Source organism: Gopherus flavomarginatus, chromosome 21 (genome assembly GCF_025201925.1).
Source record: "Gopherus flavomarginatus isolate rGopFla2 chromosome 21, rGopFla2.mat.asm, whole genome shotgun sequence".
Classification (NCBI taxonomy): Eukaryota; Metazoa; Chordata; order Testudines; family Testudinidae; genus Gopherus; species Gopherus flavomarginatus.
The window spans coordinates 22,340,924-22,359,200 of NC_066637.1; the positions used below are offsets into that span (position 1 = coordinate 22,340,924).

The following is an 18,277-nucleotide window of genomic DNA, read 5'->3' on the forward strand; positions in this document are numbered from 1 at the left end:
TTGTTGAATTCTATGGAGCACAAAAATGTAAGAATACACCACCAAGTACTATCGAGCTGCATAATGAAACAAGAGTTCTTCCAGGACAACGTGCAGTATCCCAGTGGAATAGGAGAAAGAGGCACTGGGGCACCAGCACACAGCGCAGGACAGACAGGCACCTAGTGGCAAGTGAGGCGTGGGGTCCAAGTGCAGAGGAGCTTGCCATGTTTGAAGACACAATGACCCTGATTACTATTGCCTTGCCCTGCTCCCTGTGCCACCACTGAGATCCATGCAAAGTGCATGGGAAATGTCTTCTGAGCAGGGGTCTACTCACACCAATGGTGACATTTCACCTTCTGTATACAGGTTTGGAACAGGGTAGCCAGCCAATCCTGGTCATGAATTCAATGTGGGTGAGGTAGAGATAGCTGTTTTCCATCAAAAGCCAGGCTATGGGTAAGGAAGGAGGAGCAGGGCTAAGTCTCAGTCCCCTGGGAAGGGAGGCAATAGGAATCAGCTTGGGGGAAAGGCCTCAAGGCAGCAAGCCCTGAGAGGTGGTGTTCAGCACAAAAGCGGCTTGGTGCTGTAACGAGGCGGTGTGGCTCCCCTCCTCATCCGGGAGGGTCGAGCCCCGTCAATCATCCATAGGGGCAGGGCCTCGAAGCGGAAGTCCCGACCCCCAGAGGCGGCCCCGAGGACCCCCCGGAACAGGCCTGGCCGGACTTCCCAGAAGAGCTGCCGGACCTGCCACCCAGCCCTGGCCGGGAGGAGCCGATGTGGTGGGACGTCCCTGAAGCTGATCCCACGAACCAGGTAGGCTCGGAGGGGGATACTGGAAGTAGCCTGGGAGCAGCCGACCCGAGTCAGGCTGCAGACCTCCCGATACCCATGGCAGTGTCTTGCGGTCAGGATCCCCACTGAGCACCTGCAGCGGTGATCACCGCTACTAGGGCCCCGGGCTGGAACACAGAGGAGTGGGTGGGCCTGCGTTCCCCCTGCCACCCGTAGCCAGGTGGCAGAATCCCCCTCCCCCTGGCCTGAGGAGGCCATTAGGCCTACTGTGTGTTTTTGCCACTGCTCTGCCCTGCTCCAAAGGGCCAGAGCTGTGATAACTGTGTTTGGAGCCCCGCTCGAACCAAGGGCTGGGCCCCCTCTGACTTTGCCACTGCTCTGCCCTGCTCCAAAGCACCCCCCATACGCCACTGGGCAAATTTCCCAGCAGCACCAGCACTGTCTCCACGTGTGGCTCTGATCCAGGATAGGGCTGCCAGGCACCTGGTTTACGACTGGAACGCCCAGGCAAAAAAGGGATGCTGGTGGCTCCGCCGGCAAGGCTGAACAGGCCATTAAAATCTGGTCAGCGGTGCAGCAGGGGCCCAGGGCTAAGGCAGGCTCCCTGCCTGCCCTAGCTCTGCGCAGCTCCTGGAAGCGGCCACCAGGTTCGTGCAGCACCTAGGTGCATGGGCAGCCAAGGAAGCTACATGTGCTGCATTGCCCCAATTGCTGACTATGCAGCTCCCATTTGGGGGGGGCAGCACCTGTGGGTGTGATGGCAGCACATGGAACCTTCCTGGCCCTCCGTGTGCCTAGGAGCTGCAAGGACCTGGTGGCTGCTTCCTCGGAGTCATGGTAAGCGCTGCCAGGACCCCAGACCCCAACCCCCCTCCTGCATCCCAGCCCTCTGCGCCAGCCCAGAGTCCCCTCCCATACCCAAACTCCCTCCTGGAGGCTGCACCTCCCCCCGCACCGGACCCCAACCCCCTGCCCCAGCCCTGAGCCCTCTCCTGCATGCAAAAAACCTCATCCCTGGCCCCACCCCAGAGCCCACACCTCCAGCCGGAGGTAAGGCTGCCAACCCTCCTAGTTTGGCTGGGAATCTCACAGAATTGGGCTTGATCTCCCGGAGGCTACTGAAGCCAATCCAGGAGATTGTAGGCCTCTAAAAGTCCGGTGGTGCAGTAGGGCTGAGCCAGGCTCCCTACCTGCCCTGGCTCTGCCCCGCTCCTGGAAGTGGCCAGCATATCCGGCGGTGGCCACCGGGGGGACCCTGAGCACTGTCCCCACCCTGAGCACTGACTCCACAGCTCCCATTGGCTGGGCACAGAGAATCGCGGCCAATGGAAGCTGTGGGGTGGTGCCTGCAGGCAGGGAAAGCAGGCAGAGCTGCCCAGCAGTCCGTGAGTTCAGGCTTTGTTGCTGGAGCCACTCAAGAGAAGCGCTGCCCGGCCGAGCCTGCACCCCGCAGTCCCTGCTGCCCCTCTCCCCTGCCCCCAGGCTCAGCCCGGAGTCCCCTCCCACACAGGACTCCTTCGGCCCCAGCCCAGGGAAAGGGAGCGAGTGGGGGCGGAGGGTTCAGGTTTGTGCCATTAGACGCCTGGCAGCGCTAACCCAGGAGCAGCTCCCCGCCCGGCAGGTGCTGCAGCCGCCCGCTGGCTCAGGAGCGCGGAGCTTTCCCCCGGCGCATCCTCCCCCTCGGCTCGGGCCGAGCGAGGAAGTCCGGCCCTCCCGCTTCGCGATTGGCTGCTCGGCTCAGGTACTGCCCTCGGCAGCGCGCATAGGTCGGCGCCGCTGCTTCTCCGGCTCTGCGAGCCAGGCCCTGGGGCTGCGGCGGGGGACCGGCCGCGCCGCGCCGAGCCTGGGTCCCTTGCGGAGCGCAGCGCAGGCGGGCCGGGAGGAGCCGGGAGGAGCGCGGCTGCGGGCTCAGCCATGGTGAGTGGCTGCGGTAGGGGTGTGCACGGGCCGGCTCTGCTTTCGCTCGTTGCCGGGGGACGCTGGCGCGAACAGCCGCGCCGTGGGAGAGGCGCCCGCTGGCCTGGCCGTGGGGCTTGAGTGGGCTTGTGGGAGGGCAAGGGCGTCGGGGGACAGGCGTGACAGAAGTGAAGTAAATCTGAGCCACACACAAGGGGAGTGGGGGGGGAACAGATGACAGAGCATGGACAGATCCCCATGTGCTAAGAACAGCTGGAGGCCAAGAAGCTTCAGGTGCTGGTGGGTCCAGAGTAGCAAATGGGATCTAGGGCGAGGTGACATCTAGCACTGGACCCGTCTGGGAGCGGGAGTGAACGAAGAGAGCAGGGGCAGCTCCAGGCACCAGCAGGCCACGCGCGTGCCTGGGGCGCCAGCGCGGGGGGCCGCCCTGGTTGCTGTGAGGGCGGCAGGCAGGTTGCCTTCGGTGGCATGCCTGTGGAGGGTCTGCTGGTCCCATGGCTTCGGCAGACCTCCCGCAGGCTGACACCGAATCCACGGGGCTGGGGACCTTTTGCAGGCAAGCCACTGAAGGCAGCCTGCCTGCCGTGCTTGGGGCGGCAAAATACCTAGAGCCGCCCCTGAGACGGAGTGACCTCTAAGGCAACTCATGGAGTGTCTAGCTAGCATGGTGAGGCGTGCATTAGGAATCTCTAGAGAGACAGATGGTCTGGCCAATATCTGTGCCACTTGAGAGCATGAACAGTCCATGTTTTGCATGGAGGTGCTCTCCATCATCTAGGAGCTTCCTATGTATCCCACCCTCTATGTTATATCCACCCGTAATGTCTTGGCTGGACTCCTCCGTTCCAGATTTCTGAGCAGGACTTTGAAATAAATAGTGAGGATTCGGCCCTTCAAGGAATCTGTCTCAGGTTTTACACTGAGCCCAGAGCAGGCCGAATCGGGGCCCTGAGAGTAAAGTCAGTGCTGTGAGGCTGCCCGTGTGCACAGAGATCATAGGAAAGTGCAAGATCTTAGTGTCTTGGATTAAGGAGAGGGACACGCACAAAGCCACCAACCTTCCAGAATGGGCTGGACTGGGGCTGGTGGCTGGCTCACCTCACCCAGACCTGAACTCAGCACAGCCTACCCAGAAGCTCTCAGATGGGGAGTGAGTCTTCAGCATCATCATTTGGCAACCATGCCAACTCTAAAACTGATGAGTGGCAGCAGAGGACTAAGCTGAGAAGCCACAGTCTCTGAATCAGAGAAGAATGGGAAATACCTAGACATGTAACTAGTTACAGAATTATGGTATATTGAGGTCTGTGTTGGAATAGAAAGCTATCCCTTTAAGAATGTGGGGAGGGGGTGGGGTTCTGGTCCTGTTTGTAGGCTAGGGGACTCTGTGGAGAAGTGTCTGACTGCTGCAGTGCTCCCAGCCTGGAAAAAGGAGGGATGAGTTGTGCCTTGGTCCCTCTAGGGAGCAGTCTGTTTTCTCTCTCTCTGTTTTGGGTTCTTGATGGTGGTTGTTCTGAATTGTAAGAAATACAGTAGTGTTATGTTGCAACCTTCTAGTAAGAATATTCTATGTTTTTATCTAACTTCTCTGTATGTATGTGCGCCATGGAACATAACAAGAATCACTAAAGGGTTAGGACCTAACTAATCAGACTTTGGGGAGGAATTAACAAGAGGCAGTTATCTGGCAGGCAGTGGACATATGTGCTGTTTCAACTTAATGCATTAGTCTACCCAATAGAGAGGGGTGAAGTACACTAAAGGCCTCTGAGAGCAAAGGTATTTTTTCCCCCTCCCCGGAACAAATTTCTTGTACGTGTGAATTTCACTCCAGTCATGAGGCTTGGAGTGTGCAGCCTCAACAGCCCTGAGACTTTCCTTCATTGTCAAAGAGCTATATTCTGTTGGCCTTGGTCACCACCTGTGTAATGCCTGCCCACTCGGTGTGATTTTCTATGGGTGGCTGGGTCCTGGGAGAGGCTGATAAGCCTGCTGCAGTGGTAGTTAGCAGAGCCTGATCTGGCTCTGGCAGCAGAGGCTTATGCTTTTAGATTCAGAGGTCCCCCAGGTTCAGTCCATGTTACAGGTGGATGTTGTTTACTCAAGCAAAGCTCTGTCTGATGCTGATAGGCGTCTGGCCTAGTCAGGAACTGTGTCAGGATCTCAGATTTTAGCCCTTCAAAGCGGATTGTGTGCGTGTGTAGATTTTCCATCAAGTAAGGTGTTTGCATGGCCCTTATCACTGAAACGTCTGAGCGCCTCTGTAATATGCAAGCATAGAAGCCACTGGGCCAGAGGGAATGTGTGAGGTGAAAACAGCAGAGGCTGAGGGAAGGTGCCCAGCAGTGAGCTCCAAAGGAATAAGCCCATGATTGGTGATGCAGTTTGTTGACACACTCATTGATAGCCCTTCTAAGCGACAAACATTTAACATTAGGCAATGGGGATTTTGATAGCCAAGACTGTGAATCTGTCAGCAGCTGTTTGGTCTGAACAAATAACCCATCCCGGGTTGTGGTGGGGGCGATCTGCACCCTGCAGGGGCGGCTCCAGGCAGCAGTACACCAAGCGCATGCCTGGGGCAGCAAGCTGTGGGGGGCAGCCTGCCGGTTGCCGGCAGTTAGGCTGCCTTCTACAGCATTTATGTGGGAGGTCCACTGGTCCCACGGGTACGCTGAAGGTGTGGAACCGGCGTGCCGCCTTCTGCAGCATTTATGTGGGAGGTCCACCGGTCCCATGGGTACGCTGAAGGCGTGGGACCGGCGTGCCGCCTTCTGCAGGATTTATGTGGGAGGTCCACCGGTCCCACGGGTATGCTGAAGGTGTGAGACCGGCGTACCTCCCGCAGGCGCGCTGCCGAAAGCCACCTGACTGCCGTGCTTGGGGCGGCAAAATACATAGAGCCGCCCCTGGTTAACTGAGGGCAGCTGGAAGTCACTACATTGTTCTGAATCCCGTTAGCTTAATGTTTGACAGTGGTTGTGTTGATGGAAAGGTTCAGCAGATGCAGCTTGAATGGGGCAGGGCCTAGAGGGCGAGTCATAGCCTCACTAAAGAGTCACACAGCTCTGGGCCCTTTGGGAGAGAAGATTTGGGAGGTTCATGAGACAGGAAGAAGAGATGATTAAGCCAAGGCTACCAGAGTCTAGATCAAATGAAAGACTAAAGGCACAAATCTACAAACCAAGAATAGTTTTGGGCACTAAAGAAATCAAAGTGGTCTTTGCCTTACACTGTTATTACAGTACAATAATAGTCCTCTATTTATTGATCTTTCATCAGTGACTCTCAAAGTGCTCTTCAAACATTAATAATTTAAGCCTCAGAGTGCACCTCCCCCCAAACTCGTACAGATGAGTAAACTGAGGCACTGAGCAGTTCAGTGATTTGCCAAAGTTCACACAGTGACTGGGCCAAGAATAGAACCCAGCAGTCCTGACTCCCCTGTTGCCCATTCTAACCATTGGATCACACTCCCTCTTCCACTCTGTTGGGGAGATGGCCATCTTTTAAGATCCAAGCTTCTGCTAGTAGGTCAGCAGGAATGTAGTGGGTACAACAGGAAGCAATAGATTCATAGATTCTAGGGTCAGAAGGGACCATTATGATCATCTAGTCCGAACCCCTGCACAAAGCAGGCCACAGAACCCTACCCATCCACTTCTATAACAAACCCCTAACCTATGGCCGAGTTATTGAAGTCTTCAAATTGTGGTTTGAAGACCTCAAGCTGCAGAGAATCCACCAGCTAGTGACTCATGCCCCACGCTGCAGGGGAAGGCGAAAAACCTCCAGGGCCTCTGCCAATCTGCCCCGGAGGAAAATTCCTTCCCGACCCCAAATATGGCGATCAGCTAAACCCTGAGCATGTAGGCAAGACTCACCAGCCAGCACTCAGGAAAGAATTCTCTGCAGTAACTCAGATCCTATCCCATCCAACATCCCATCACAGACCACTGGGCATACTTATCTACAGATAATCAAAGATCAATTGCCAAAATTAGGCTCTTCTGTCATACCATCCCTTCCATAAACTTATTAAGCTTAATCTTAAAGCCAGGTATGTCTTTTGCCCCCACTACTCCCCTTGGAAGGCTGTTCCAGAACTTCACTCCTCTAATGGTTAGAAACCTTCATCTAATTTCAAGTCTAAACTTCCTAGTGTCCAGTTTATACCCATTTGTTCTTGTGTCTACATTGGTACTAAGCTTAAATAATTCCTCTCCCTCCCTAATATTAATCCCTCTGATATATTTATAAAGAGCAAGCATATCCCCCCTCAGCCTTCTTTTGGCTAGGCTAACCAATATTTGCCCTCCCTCTCTGCTAAGGAAGCTGAAGCAGGATCTGAAGCATTTAAGTGGCTTATTTGGAATAAGCTTCCCAAAGCAACAATCAAGGCTGATTTGAGAAGCATTGGGAGGATGAGAAAGCCAAGGCTCATTTGGGCGGTGGGGGTGGAGTCATCTGGGCATTATGGCTCCCTCAGGCCCATGCTTCCAGTTGATAATTAAATTGCTCATGTTTCCCAGCAGAACCAGGGTGGGACAGGCTGTTCCAACATTAGCAAACTCCTGATAAATGACATTTGCATATTGTTTCATAAGCTGGGCTGATGTGTGTCAGGGCCCCCACAAACAGGAAGCCATGGAGATTATCATACTTTTTAGGACTCTGTGTTTAGCAAAACAGCCAGGACTCTTAGCACTTTACAAAGCTAACTGTAACTATGTTTTAATTGCCAGCAGCCTCTTCCTCCCACCCCTGTGCTAAGTAGAGAAGGAAACTTGGATGCTGGGGGCCTGTGTCTGATTTCACTTCCACTGGTGCAAGTGCAGAGCAGCTCCAATGAAATCAATGGCCTAACTCTGATGTGAGGTCAGAAACAGGCCCACTGTTCCTGTGGCATCTGTTATGCTCTCATGGGATGGGGACTGGGCTTTCTCTGGTCCCATAGACCCTCCCATGGAATGTTTGTCCAGCACAAATGTTTATTCTTGGCCTTTGATCTTCTAGTTCATACTTCGTTCGATAGTCCATTCCTTTACTAAATCAGTGGCTTCAAACAACGGACACCGATCACTAGCTAACTGGGACATATACAGCAGCATACATAGAACTCAGAGGCTTTTCTTCCAAAGCACAAACCCTAGCACTTATGCTGAAGGAGATTTTATTTGAGTGGTGGTAATATTAAGGTATATAGATTGTGGGTTGCAGCCACTAGGAGGCAACATAGGCTCACACTTAAGCAGGATCTGAGCACCCTACTCCAGTTGGGGTGCCACAAACCTGTTTCCCCAGTGCATGAAGGAAAATGATTATGTGAGGCCATCAACTCCTCCCTCTCCTGGATTACTTATCAGCTCTTTGCTCAGCCAGAGCAGGCCCACTAAAGGAGAGTGGATTTCAGTGCAATGCACTGCCACCCCGATGTAACACGGTCATGGGGAGCCAAAAATCCCTACCGCGTTGTAAGTGAAACGCTGTTATATTGGGGTAGTGGCGGCGTTTTAAAGGGTCCAGGGCTCTGGCCGCAGTGGGGAGCCTGGGCCCTTTGAATTGCCAGCCCAGCCCCGCTGCCGCAGCCCCAGGGTAGCAGCAGCAGGGCTCCAAAGGTGATTTAAAGGGTCTGGGGCTCCCTGCAGCAGCCGGAGCCCTGGACCCTTTAAACGCCACCAGAGCCCCGCTGCTACCACGCTATAGGTGAACCTGGGTTCTATCAGGTCGCCTTGTAGCGGTGTAATTCCATTTAAATATAGCATCCTTTGTTAGTGCAGGGCTAATGGTAAGCAGAAGGGAAACGGACGGGCTCTGGTTAGATTTTAAAAGAGAAGGGAGTGGCTAGGAGGAAGGGCAAGTGCAGGGTTAAAAGACTTGGGAGGTTCATGATAGGAAGAAGAGATGATTAAGCCAAGGTTACCAGAACCTAGATCAAACAGAAGATTAAAGGCACAAATCTGTAAACCAAGAATAGTTTGGGGCACTAAAGAAATCAAGGTGGTATTTGCTTTACATTGTTATTACAGTACAGTAATAGTCCCTTATTTATCCTCTTTCATCAGAGGCTCTCAAAGTGCTCTTCGAACATTAATAATTTAAGCCTCACAGTGCTCCTCCCCCAAGACTCGTACAGATGAGTAAACTGAGGTTAGGAGGAGACATGAAAGTGTGGATACATGCACAAACACCCATGTAATTGTGGTGTTTGGATGTAGGGTCCCGAGATAGGAGAGGGAAGTAGAATGACTTTGGAATTTGATGTATAGCTGCAAAACCAGGGAAAGTGCTGCATGGTTCAAGATGAATGAATGCAAAGACACATGGTTGATTTTTCTTCTCATTTATATCCTTGTAAATCAGGAGTAACTTCTTGGAAATCAATGGTGGTTACATGCTCAGCCACCTTGCACTGGTGCAGGTTCAGAGCTGATAGCAGAATCAGACTGTACTACCAGGACCAGCTCTAGCCACCAGCAAACCAAGCACATGCTTGGGGCAGCACAATTCCAGGGACAGCATTCCAGGAGTTGCACTCTTGAAGGTATATTTTTTCACTTGGGGTGGCAAAAAACCTAGAGCTGGCTCTGTGTAATACCCCTGTTCTGCACTGGTTTTCAGCACCCCACGGGCAGAATCTTAGGTCACATCTACACTACAGCATAAAATTGAAATTATTAAAATCGGTTTTATAAAACCGATATAAAATCGATTTTATGCATCCACACTAGGGCACATTAATTCGGTGGTGTGCATCCATGGTCCTAGGCTACCATCGATTTCCGGAGCGGTGCACTCTGGGTAGCTACATTAAAGGAATGAGACCAATAACTTCGATTTCCGTCCACACTAACCCTAAATCGATATAGTAATATCAATTTTAGGGTTACCCCTCTCGTTGGGGAGGAGTACAGAAATCGATTTTAAGAGCCCTTAAAATCGATTTTAAGAGCCTTGTTGTGTGGACGGGTACAGAGTTAAATCGATTTAACGCTGTTTAAATTGATTTAACTGTGTAGTGTGGACCAGGCCTTATTTATATCTCAGCAGCATCTAGAGGTCCCAGCTAAAGATCAGGGCTCTGGTGTGTGTGTGTGTGTGGCTGAGGAAGTCACAGAGTGAGAGGCAGTCCCTGCCCTGAAGAGCTTACGGACTATAAATAGACAAGACAAAGGGTGGGAGAAAAAGATATTGTGATCCCCATTTACAGCTGGAGAACTGAGGACCAGAGGTGTTAAGTGACTTGCCTCAGGTCTTGCAGGGAGTCTGAAATCCAAGCTGGAGTCCAGTGCTTTAACTTACCAGACCAGCCTTCCTCGATGAATCCCATATGGGGATGGATTCAGAATAACTCTGTAGGCTTTGGCAGAGTCACTTCAGATTCTGTGCTGTGTAACTGAGAGCAGACTCTGGCCCTGAAAATATGGCTGAGTACCCAGTCTAAGATGCCAGCATGCTCTGTGTTTCAGAAATCCTGGGTTTGCTGAATGAGCCAGCTCCCACATGTCTTGCTATTTTTAAGAATCCTTTTGCTCATCACCTGCTCGAGGGAATGTTTTGGATCTGCCTCATACACTTTCTACATATGATTGTAAACACATCAGTGGGCGCAGCAGGGAGCCAAAGGTGTGCCAAGATTGCAGAGCTCTAGCCAGGAGGAGGAGGTGGCAGGAGGAATAACAATGTGTAAACACCATGAGGTCAGCTTTTCCCTCTGCTTTGAGCCACTCAATGCACTACACAGCTCTCGGGGAAACTTCAATGGGCAGGCCCAGGCTGGTGAATCTGACTGGGACCTGAGCAGAAGTTCTGTGGGGTTTCCGGAGACATAGGCCAAGGCACAGATTTTCAGCAGTATTTAGGCTCCTAATGCCCATTGAAATCAACTGAAGATACCTTAAAGGGGCCAGCTTTTCCGGTCTCAGGTTGGGCATGGGGACCCAAAACTCCATAGTTCCAGGGCCAAGAAGTGACCGCTGTGATCAGCTAGTCGGACCTCCTTCATAACGAGGTAAATTGAGACAACCAGACTTCTCAGTTACCTTTGAAAATCTTGGTAATTAGGAGTATTGCAGACCCCATTTGGATTGATTAGAATGATCAGTGCTGCCAGCTAAGCAAACAGCAGTTAAAGACAGCGCTCCAGTGGCTAGTTGTTGCAGATTCATGTCAGACCTGAAATCTATGTAACAATTAATTGAAGTTTTAATTAGCACGCCGCCAGAAGAGAACGCAACCAGGTTTGTTAAGCACTTTGTTGATCCACCAGATAGGTATTATAAACATAAAATAATTAACCCTGTTAAAGTTAAAATAGCTTCTCATTGGAGGCACTTAATTTGAAACAAGGTCGATGCGTTTATTTGCAAGAACTGAAAGAAAAGCCCATCCTGAAAGTGAATCATCTACACTGTGATACTGACAATCTCCAGCCTAGGGGTTATGCCAACCTTGCTTTCAGAATGAGTAAAGCTTCCTCTGCCAGTCATGTCAGATGAGGTTTTTTAATGGGGCTTTGAATGGGAAGTTCTCACGAGCTCAGTGCTCTGGAGCTGCCATCTAGACCTTTTCTCCGCTAAGGCATTAGCCAATACATGGCAACTAACATGAGGTAAAATCCTAATGTAGACAAGACAGATTGTAATTTTAACATGAGTTAGCAAGGCAAGATAAAGCCCTAGCCTGCCCCACAGTCTCTGCCTTGACTAGTGAGCCCCACCGCATTCACTGCTCTTCTGTTCTCGGATGTGTCCAGCCTGGAGTGATTTCCTAGGACCTTGTCCCTTGTGGTGCCATCTACACCTCTGCATAGTGGGTATACCATGCTTCTGAGTCCAAGTCAGAGCTGTTACACTCACTTTGCCCAGGTGCACACGGCTCCATAGTTGGGCTCTGGGCTTTTGTGCTAGCATTGGAGCAGAGGATTGGAAAGCCTGATCGCTGGCTCTCTGCCCAGCCATGCTGGGTAATTCTGGGTGGGTTTGGACAATGTGAATGAGTTTGGGCCATTCGCATCTTTCACGTGAACGTAAAGGAGTTTTAAAGGAATGGCAATTTTTTTTTTTTAGTTGAGTTTGTGCAGAGGGTATGTTTGCATTTTATGATGTATAAATAAGCACCAAATATGTGCACGTATCCTTTTCTCCCTCTGCTTGTTTTTATTAGTAACATAAAATCTGGTTTTGCTGGAGGAATTTCTGGTTATCTCAGCAGTTTGTTGCAACCTCTTTCCCGTTAATGGTGGTGGTTGCTGGAATTTTAACAAAGTGAGAGACAAGGTGGGTGAGAGCATGGTTGCTGCTGGGACTTCTGAGGTGGGTGAAACCAGACAATCACTACACTTTTGAATGAACTCACATAGGGTGGTTTTTGTCTTTTATTGTTTTTCTATCAGCTCTGGGTGAACACTTTTCACAAAAAGAATGAGGAGTATTTGTGGCACCTTAGATACTAACAAATTTATTTGAGCATAAGCTTTTGTGGGCTAAAACCCACTTGCTCAGATAAATTTGGTAGTGTCTAAGGTCCCACAAGTATTCCTCGTTCTTTTTGCTGATACAGACTAACACGGCTGCTACTCTGAAACTTTTCACAAAGTGATCACTCCATATCTGACCTCTTGGTCCTAGTCCTCAAAGGAAATGGCAAAAAATCTTCAAAAGATGAGCCTGGGAGCTTAAACTCTGCTACATATTAAAAAAGCATGAACTCATCCAGAGACCTTGGCTTTATGGCTCATCACAACCATTGGTAAGCTATTAACTCTTGTTTGTCCTATGACTGCAGCGGTGTTCATTGCCCACTTCATTTTAAATGATCTCCTGCAACACGTGATAACCCCTTATGCTTAACAGTCTCTCCCACCGATAATTTAGCTGTGACACGCTGGTTACCTTTTCCAGACCTGAAGAAGAGCTTTGTGGAGCTCAAAAGCTTGTCTCTTTTACCAACAGAAGCTGGTCCAGAAACAAGAGTTACCTTGCCCACCTTGTATCTCTCTTATCCTGGGAGAAATACAGCTACAACACCATTGCAAATAACTATGGCAGATACTGAATGTCTCTTGTGTGTTAATTAGACATTGGAGTTAAATAGGTATGAACAAAACAAAATATTTCACTAGTTCTCTAGCCACCACGGATTCTTCTAGGCTAAACAAGGCCTGATTTTCCATTTTCTTCATGGAGACCAAAACCAAACAATTTATTTGTTATAGTCCTGTCTAAGGAGCTTTTATATGCAATAAAGAAGCAAAAAATGGCGTAATCCATTTCATCCCCCCTATGTAACAATGGCCATGCAGGGAAAGACCAGTGGTCCATCTAGCCCCGTATCCTGTCTTCCAACAATGGTCAGTGCCAGATGCTTCAGAGGGAATGAGCAGAACATGGCAATTATTAAGTGGTCATCTCCTGTTGTCCAGTATCAGCTTCTGGCAAATCACAGTTTAGGGACACTCAGAGTGTGGGATTGTATCACTAGCTAATAGCCATTGATGGACCTAACCTCCATGAACTTATCTCATTCTTTTTTGAACCCAGTTGTACTTTTGACCTTCACAACATACCCTGGCAATGAGTTCCACAGGTTGACTGTGTTCAGTGGTGGTGGGTTTGTATAATTTTTGGTGGTGCCCAGAACAGGTTCAAGTCCCACCCCACTCTCCACTTGCCTAAGGCTCTGGGAGAGAGTTTGGGTGTGGGGGTGGTCAGGCTCTGGGATGGAGTTTGGGTGCAGGCTCTGGGCTGGGGCAGGGGGTTGGGTCCAGGGGAAAGGCTCTAGGAGGAAGTTGGGGTGTGGGGTTTGGCTGGGCAGACAGTTGGGGTATGAGAGAGAGTGTGGGGGACAGGCTCTAGGGAGGAAGTTTGGGGTTTGGGTGTGGGGTCTGGGTCATGGGGCTGGGGTGCAGGAGGGGGTGTGGCAGTTGGGCTCTGAGAGGGAGTTGGGGTGTGGGAGAGATTGAGGGATGCAGCACTTATCTCGGGCGGCTCCCAAAAGTGACCCACACCCACCTCTGGCAGCAGCTCCTAGACAGGATGCCGGAGGGGTCTCCACACGCCACTGCCCACAGGCACTGCCCCGCAGCTCCCATTGGCCGCAGCTCAGGGCAGGGGTAGTACGTGGAAACACACTCTCCCTCAGGGGCTGCATCTATGTGTCCGCCGAAGCAACCTTAGCCATTAGCCCGCCTTAGCCATTGTGCCGCCTGGCCCTTTAAAATTATCTGTTTGATTCATTGAATTTCGCCTGCCATTTGGTTGCTCAGTCACCTAGTTCAGTGAGATCACTTTGTAACTCTTCACAGTTAGCTTTGGACTTAACTGTTTTCAGTAATTTTGTGTCATCTGCAAATTTTACCACCCTTTTTCCAGATAATTTATGAATATGTTGAATAGCACAGATCCTTGGAATGATCCCACTATTTATTTTTTCTCCACTGTGAAAACTAACCATTTTTTCCTACACTTTGTTTTCTATCTTTTAACCAGTGATGAGAGGACCTTCCCTCTTATCCCATGACAACTTACTTTGTATAAGAGTCTTTGGTGAGGGACCTCACTTGTCAAAGGCTTTCTGAAAGCCCAAGTACACTCTAGCGACTGGATCCACTTTAAAGTCCACTTTACAGTGTGATTGTTCAGACAGCTGGAATGTGCATATTGTTTACTTTGCACCAGGGAGAGTGAGATCCTGCCAGGTGCTGAAGGCTCTGAGCTCTGTACTGGGTTCCCACAGACACAGCTCCCGTGTAGCATGCACAGAACCAGCCGAAAGGGAAGAAGATTTACAAAGAAGAGTGTGACCTGAATAGCTCAACCCCCTGCATCCTCTCCCTGCTTCAGAGGATATCTGGCAATCATTAGCAGAGGAAGTGATTCAGTGAAAGGGAACCTCTCGTGCGTATACTCTGACATAATTGCACCTTGACAGTGTGTGGGCTGGGCTCCGTTAACAGAAGTTTCAACGGGGGCTTGCATGTACAAGCTGCACAGTCCTCTAAGGTCTGGTGCCATCCTCCCCACCCCTCATACAGCTGAGAGTTCTTTTAAAGAGATTCCTGGGACTCTTTTTCCATCTAAAAGAATCATCCCAGGCCGCTGCCCTCCAGGCTGAATTGGTAAGAGGTGAGTCAGTGTCTTACTTCATGGAATTGTTCTTGTTTTTAATCTTTTGAAAAAATAGTCTGGGGAAGAGGGTCTGGTGCCTAGGGGACGCTGGGTTAACGTTACGTTTGCTTCTATCAGGTAAAAGAGATTTCCTCCAGGGGGCCTGGTATTGGAAGGATGGGAGTGAGCACCCATCCCTCCTGCTGGCAAATCTCCCTGTCACACATTGTCATTGAACGGCATATGCTGGGCTATGTCATTGTGTGTCTGTCCACCCCTTTCCCCTGCCCTTTGCCTGCCTCATCTATGGAGATTGTGAACTCTTCAGGGCAGGTTTGTGCAGTGCCTAGGACAATGGTGCCCTGGCCTTGGTTGGTCCCTAGACACCACTGAAATAAATCGGGTTAATAATATAATAATGGAATGTGGGAAGGATGGGAATGAAGCAGCTGCAAGTCAATGGGAGTTTTGCACATATGAGGATTATGGGATCTAATGCTATCACCAGGGGCTAGGAAATGGATCAAGACTTGGTTTGAGAGGGATCCTCCAACAGGCAGCCAGCTGCTCTGGGCAGATTTAGCACAGAGATTTAGTGCCAAATTCTGATCTCGGTGAAGTCAATGGGAGTGTACAGGTATCTGTAAGAACCTGTTGATCAGCCTTCCATCAGGGAGTCTGCTAGTGGGGTCTCCCCCCTCCAACTAGTGGGGTCTCCTTCCAGTTGCATGTGCTGATCACTTCTTTTAGGTGTCCCCCAAAAGTGGCATTTGAGGGACCTAGTCAGTGTCATTTATTCTGTGGGGTTCTGTAATGAAATGGCTCTTTCTGGGGTACTAGTGATGTATAAGCCCAGTTTAGTGCTCTGATACCACAGTGGTGAGTGTGTAACAAATACCGATGCAGAGAGAGATACCAGAACTCCTTGGAGCCAGGTGGATGAACGGGCAAAATGGATCACTTGGGTTCCGGGGAAGGTCTGGACACTGCAGGAGGAAGAGCAGGATTAACTGCACCAAGGCTGGCTCTCTAAAGAGGGTTTTCTAAATCTCAAGGAAATGCCCAGCCTGTCTTTACCTTAGTTTTCACCCTACTCACTAAATGCTGAAGCCATACGTTCAGTGTGCACCAGCTGTGGCTTCTCACTTCCCATAGTTCCAGCGACACTGTGCAATGGTGGTCTTTTGAGATGCCACTTGCAGACTAACGGACCGGAATCAGAAAGGCAGAAGCGTAACTCTACCACCTGAGAAAGGGGAAGCAGCACTTTGAGAAAGCATGAGCTTATCTGCGTGTATCTGAAACTGCAGTGGAAACAACCAGAAAAATGGCTGCCCATTTTTAACATGCTCTGGTATGTAAGAGTCCTCTGAGCAGAATTAAACAAAGATAGCTCCCCTTGTACTGACTGCGTGGCCAAGGTATCGCCCTCTGGCAGAACTATGGTAGGCAGATTCTCTAGCAGAGTGGACATTAAAGTGTAGATCCATGAGAGTCAAGAAAGCTTCTCTCACCAGTGGAGATAGCTATGTAGATGAGAGTAGCCCTCTGTTAACATAGTGCTCTCTACACTGGAAGATAGGTCAGTATAACTGCATTGCTTGTCCAAACCCCTGAGATGTGGTTATACAGTGTGGTAAACTCAGGACAAACAGCTACAAAGGGGGGGAAGGGGGTAGTAATTAATCCCAGGGGGTTAAAAGGCCTCTCCCAATCCACTGAGGAGACAGAACCATGGGGAATTAAGGTTCAGCTGGAAAAAGGGTTACCAGGGAACTAATTAGGTTCAGCTGGCTCCAACTGCTTGAGACCTTTTTAAATCTGCCCCTCTGTGGAAGGAGGGGGGGTGAGAGAGAGTGAGAGAAGCACGGAAGCTGCCAGTAGGCTGGGTGCAGCAAGACAACGAACTCTCCCAGGAAGGAAGGCTGCACTCTCTCCGCAGAAGGAAAGGAAAACAAGCACAAGGGACAGACTGGGGAAAGGAATAGCTGGATCCTGTGCTACTGGTAAGGATTTGCCTTGCCCGAACCTGTGTCTCCAAGGCTAAAAAGGACTTGGGCCTGGTCTGCACTACGACTTTGTCTCAAATTTAGCAGCGTTAAACCGAATTAACCCTGCACCTGTCCACACAACGAAGCCCTTTACTTCGATATAAAGGGCTCTTGATATCGATATCTGTACTCCTCCGCGACAAGGGGAGTAGCGCTGAAATTGGTATTACCATTTCAAATTAGGGTTAGTGTGGCTGCAATTCGATGGGATTTGCCTCTGGGCGCTATCCCACAGTGCACCATTGTGACCGCTCTGGACAGCAATCTGAACTCGGATGCACTGGCCAGGTAGACAGGAAAAGCCCCGCAAACTTTTGAATTTCATTTCCTGTTTGTCCAGCATGGAGCGCTGATCAGCACAGGTGACTATGCAGTCCCAGAATCAAAAAAGAGCTCCAGCATGGACCGTACGGGAGATACTGAATCTGATCTCTGTATGGGGAGATGAATCTGTTCTATCAGAACTCCGTTCCAATAGACGAAATGCCAAAATATTTGAAAAAATTTCCAAATTTTTTGGCATGATGGACAGAGGCCACAACAGGGACTCAACACAGTGCTGTGTAAAACTTAAGGAGCTGAGACAAGCGTACCAGAAAGCCAAAGAATTAAATGGACGCTCACGGAGGGAGGGGCGACTGACGACTGTAGCTATCCCACAGTTCCTGCACTCTCCGAAAACCATTTGAATTCTTGGCTGAGTTCCCAAAGCCTGAAGGGTCAAAAACATTGTTGCAGGTGGTTCAGGATATATGTCGTCAGCCCTCCCCACCCCCCAGTCGTGAAAGCACAGAGAAAAAAATCGTTTCTCGCCTTTTTTCAATGTCACCAATGTCACGGTGCTGCAGCGCTACACAGTAGCATCCCCTTCTTCCCTTGCGGATGGCAGACGGTGCAGTATGACTGGTATCTGTCATCGTCGTTCTGTGGGTGCTCCTGGCTGGCCTCGGTGAGGTTGGTCGGGGGCGCTTCAGCAAAAATGGGAATGACTCCCAGTCATTCTCTTCTTTAAGTTTTGTCTCATGGAGATTCAGTCCTGCTTGGAATATGATGCCAGCTGGAGGCTTCTGCCTCAGGCTGCTCTCCCCAGTCAGCAGCACCGCACGGTCGTGCCTACCCCTTGCTACCAGAGATCACAATCAGATACTTAGACCTCTACATTTTGCTGCAAATAAACAAATTAAGATGCTGTTTAGAACTGTCCCCCAACATACATATCCTGGGACATTTTGTATTTTACTAGTGTCAACCAAAGGCCCACACAGTGGAGATTCAGTCCTGCCTGTGCTTCTGTCCTAGTGCTTGTCACAGATTCCCATTTTCAGCTATGGTCTGAGCAAGTGCAGAATGGTGGTTCACTCTACTTTGCTGTAAGCCAACCACCTTCCCCTTCCCTCTTTGATCTCTGCTTGCAGAGGCAATGAA

At 50.3% G+C, this 18,277-nt stretch overlaps 1 protein-coding gene across 2 annotated transcripts in view; it reads left to right on the forward strand.

Moving 5' to 3' along the window:
• Window positions 1-2,637: 2,637 nt before the first annotated feature.
• ECE1 (endothelin converting enzyme 1) overlaps window positions 2,638-18,277 on the forward strand; it is a 117,782-nt gene continuing 102,142 nt past the window's right edge. Inside the window, exon 1 of one of the 2 annotated variants that reach the window (XM_050931215.1) lies at window positions 2,638-2,694. In XM_050931215.1, coding sequence (XP_050787172.1) covers window positions 2,692-2,694 — 3 coding nt within the window. In that variant the 5' untranslated portion in view covers window positions 2,638-2,691. Of the gene's footprint in view, window positions 2,695-14,628; window positions 14,820-18,277 lie in introns of those variants that run through there. The other variant, XM_050931216.1, reaches the window with a different exon arrangement.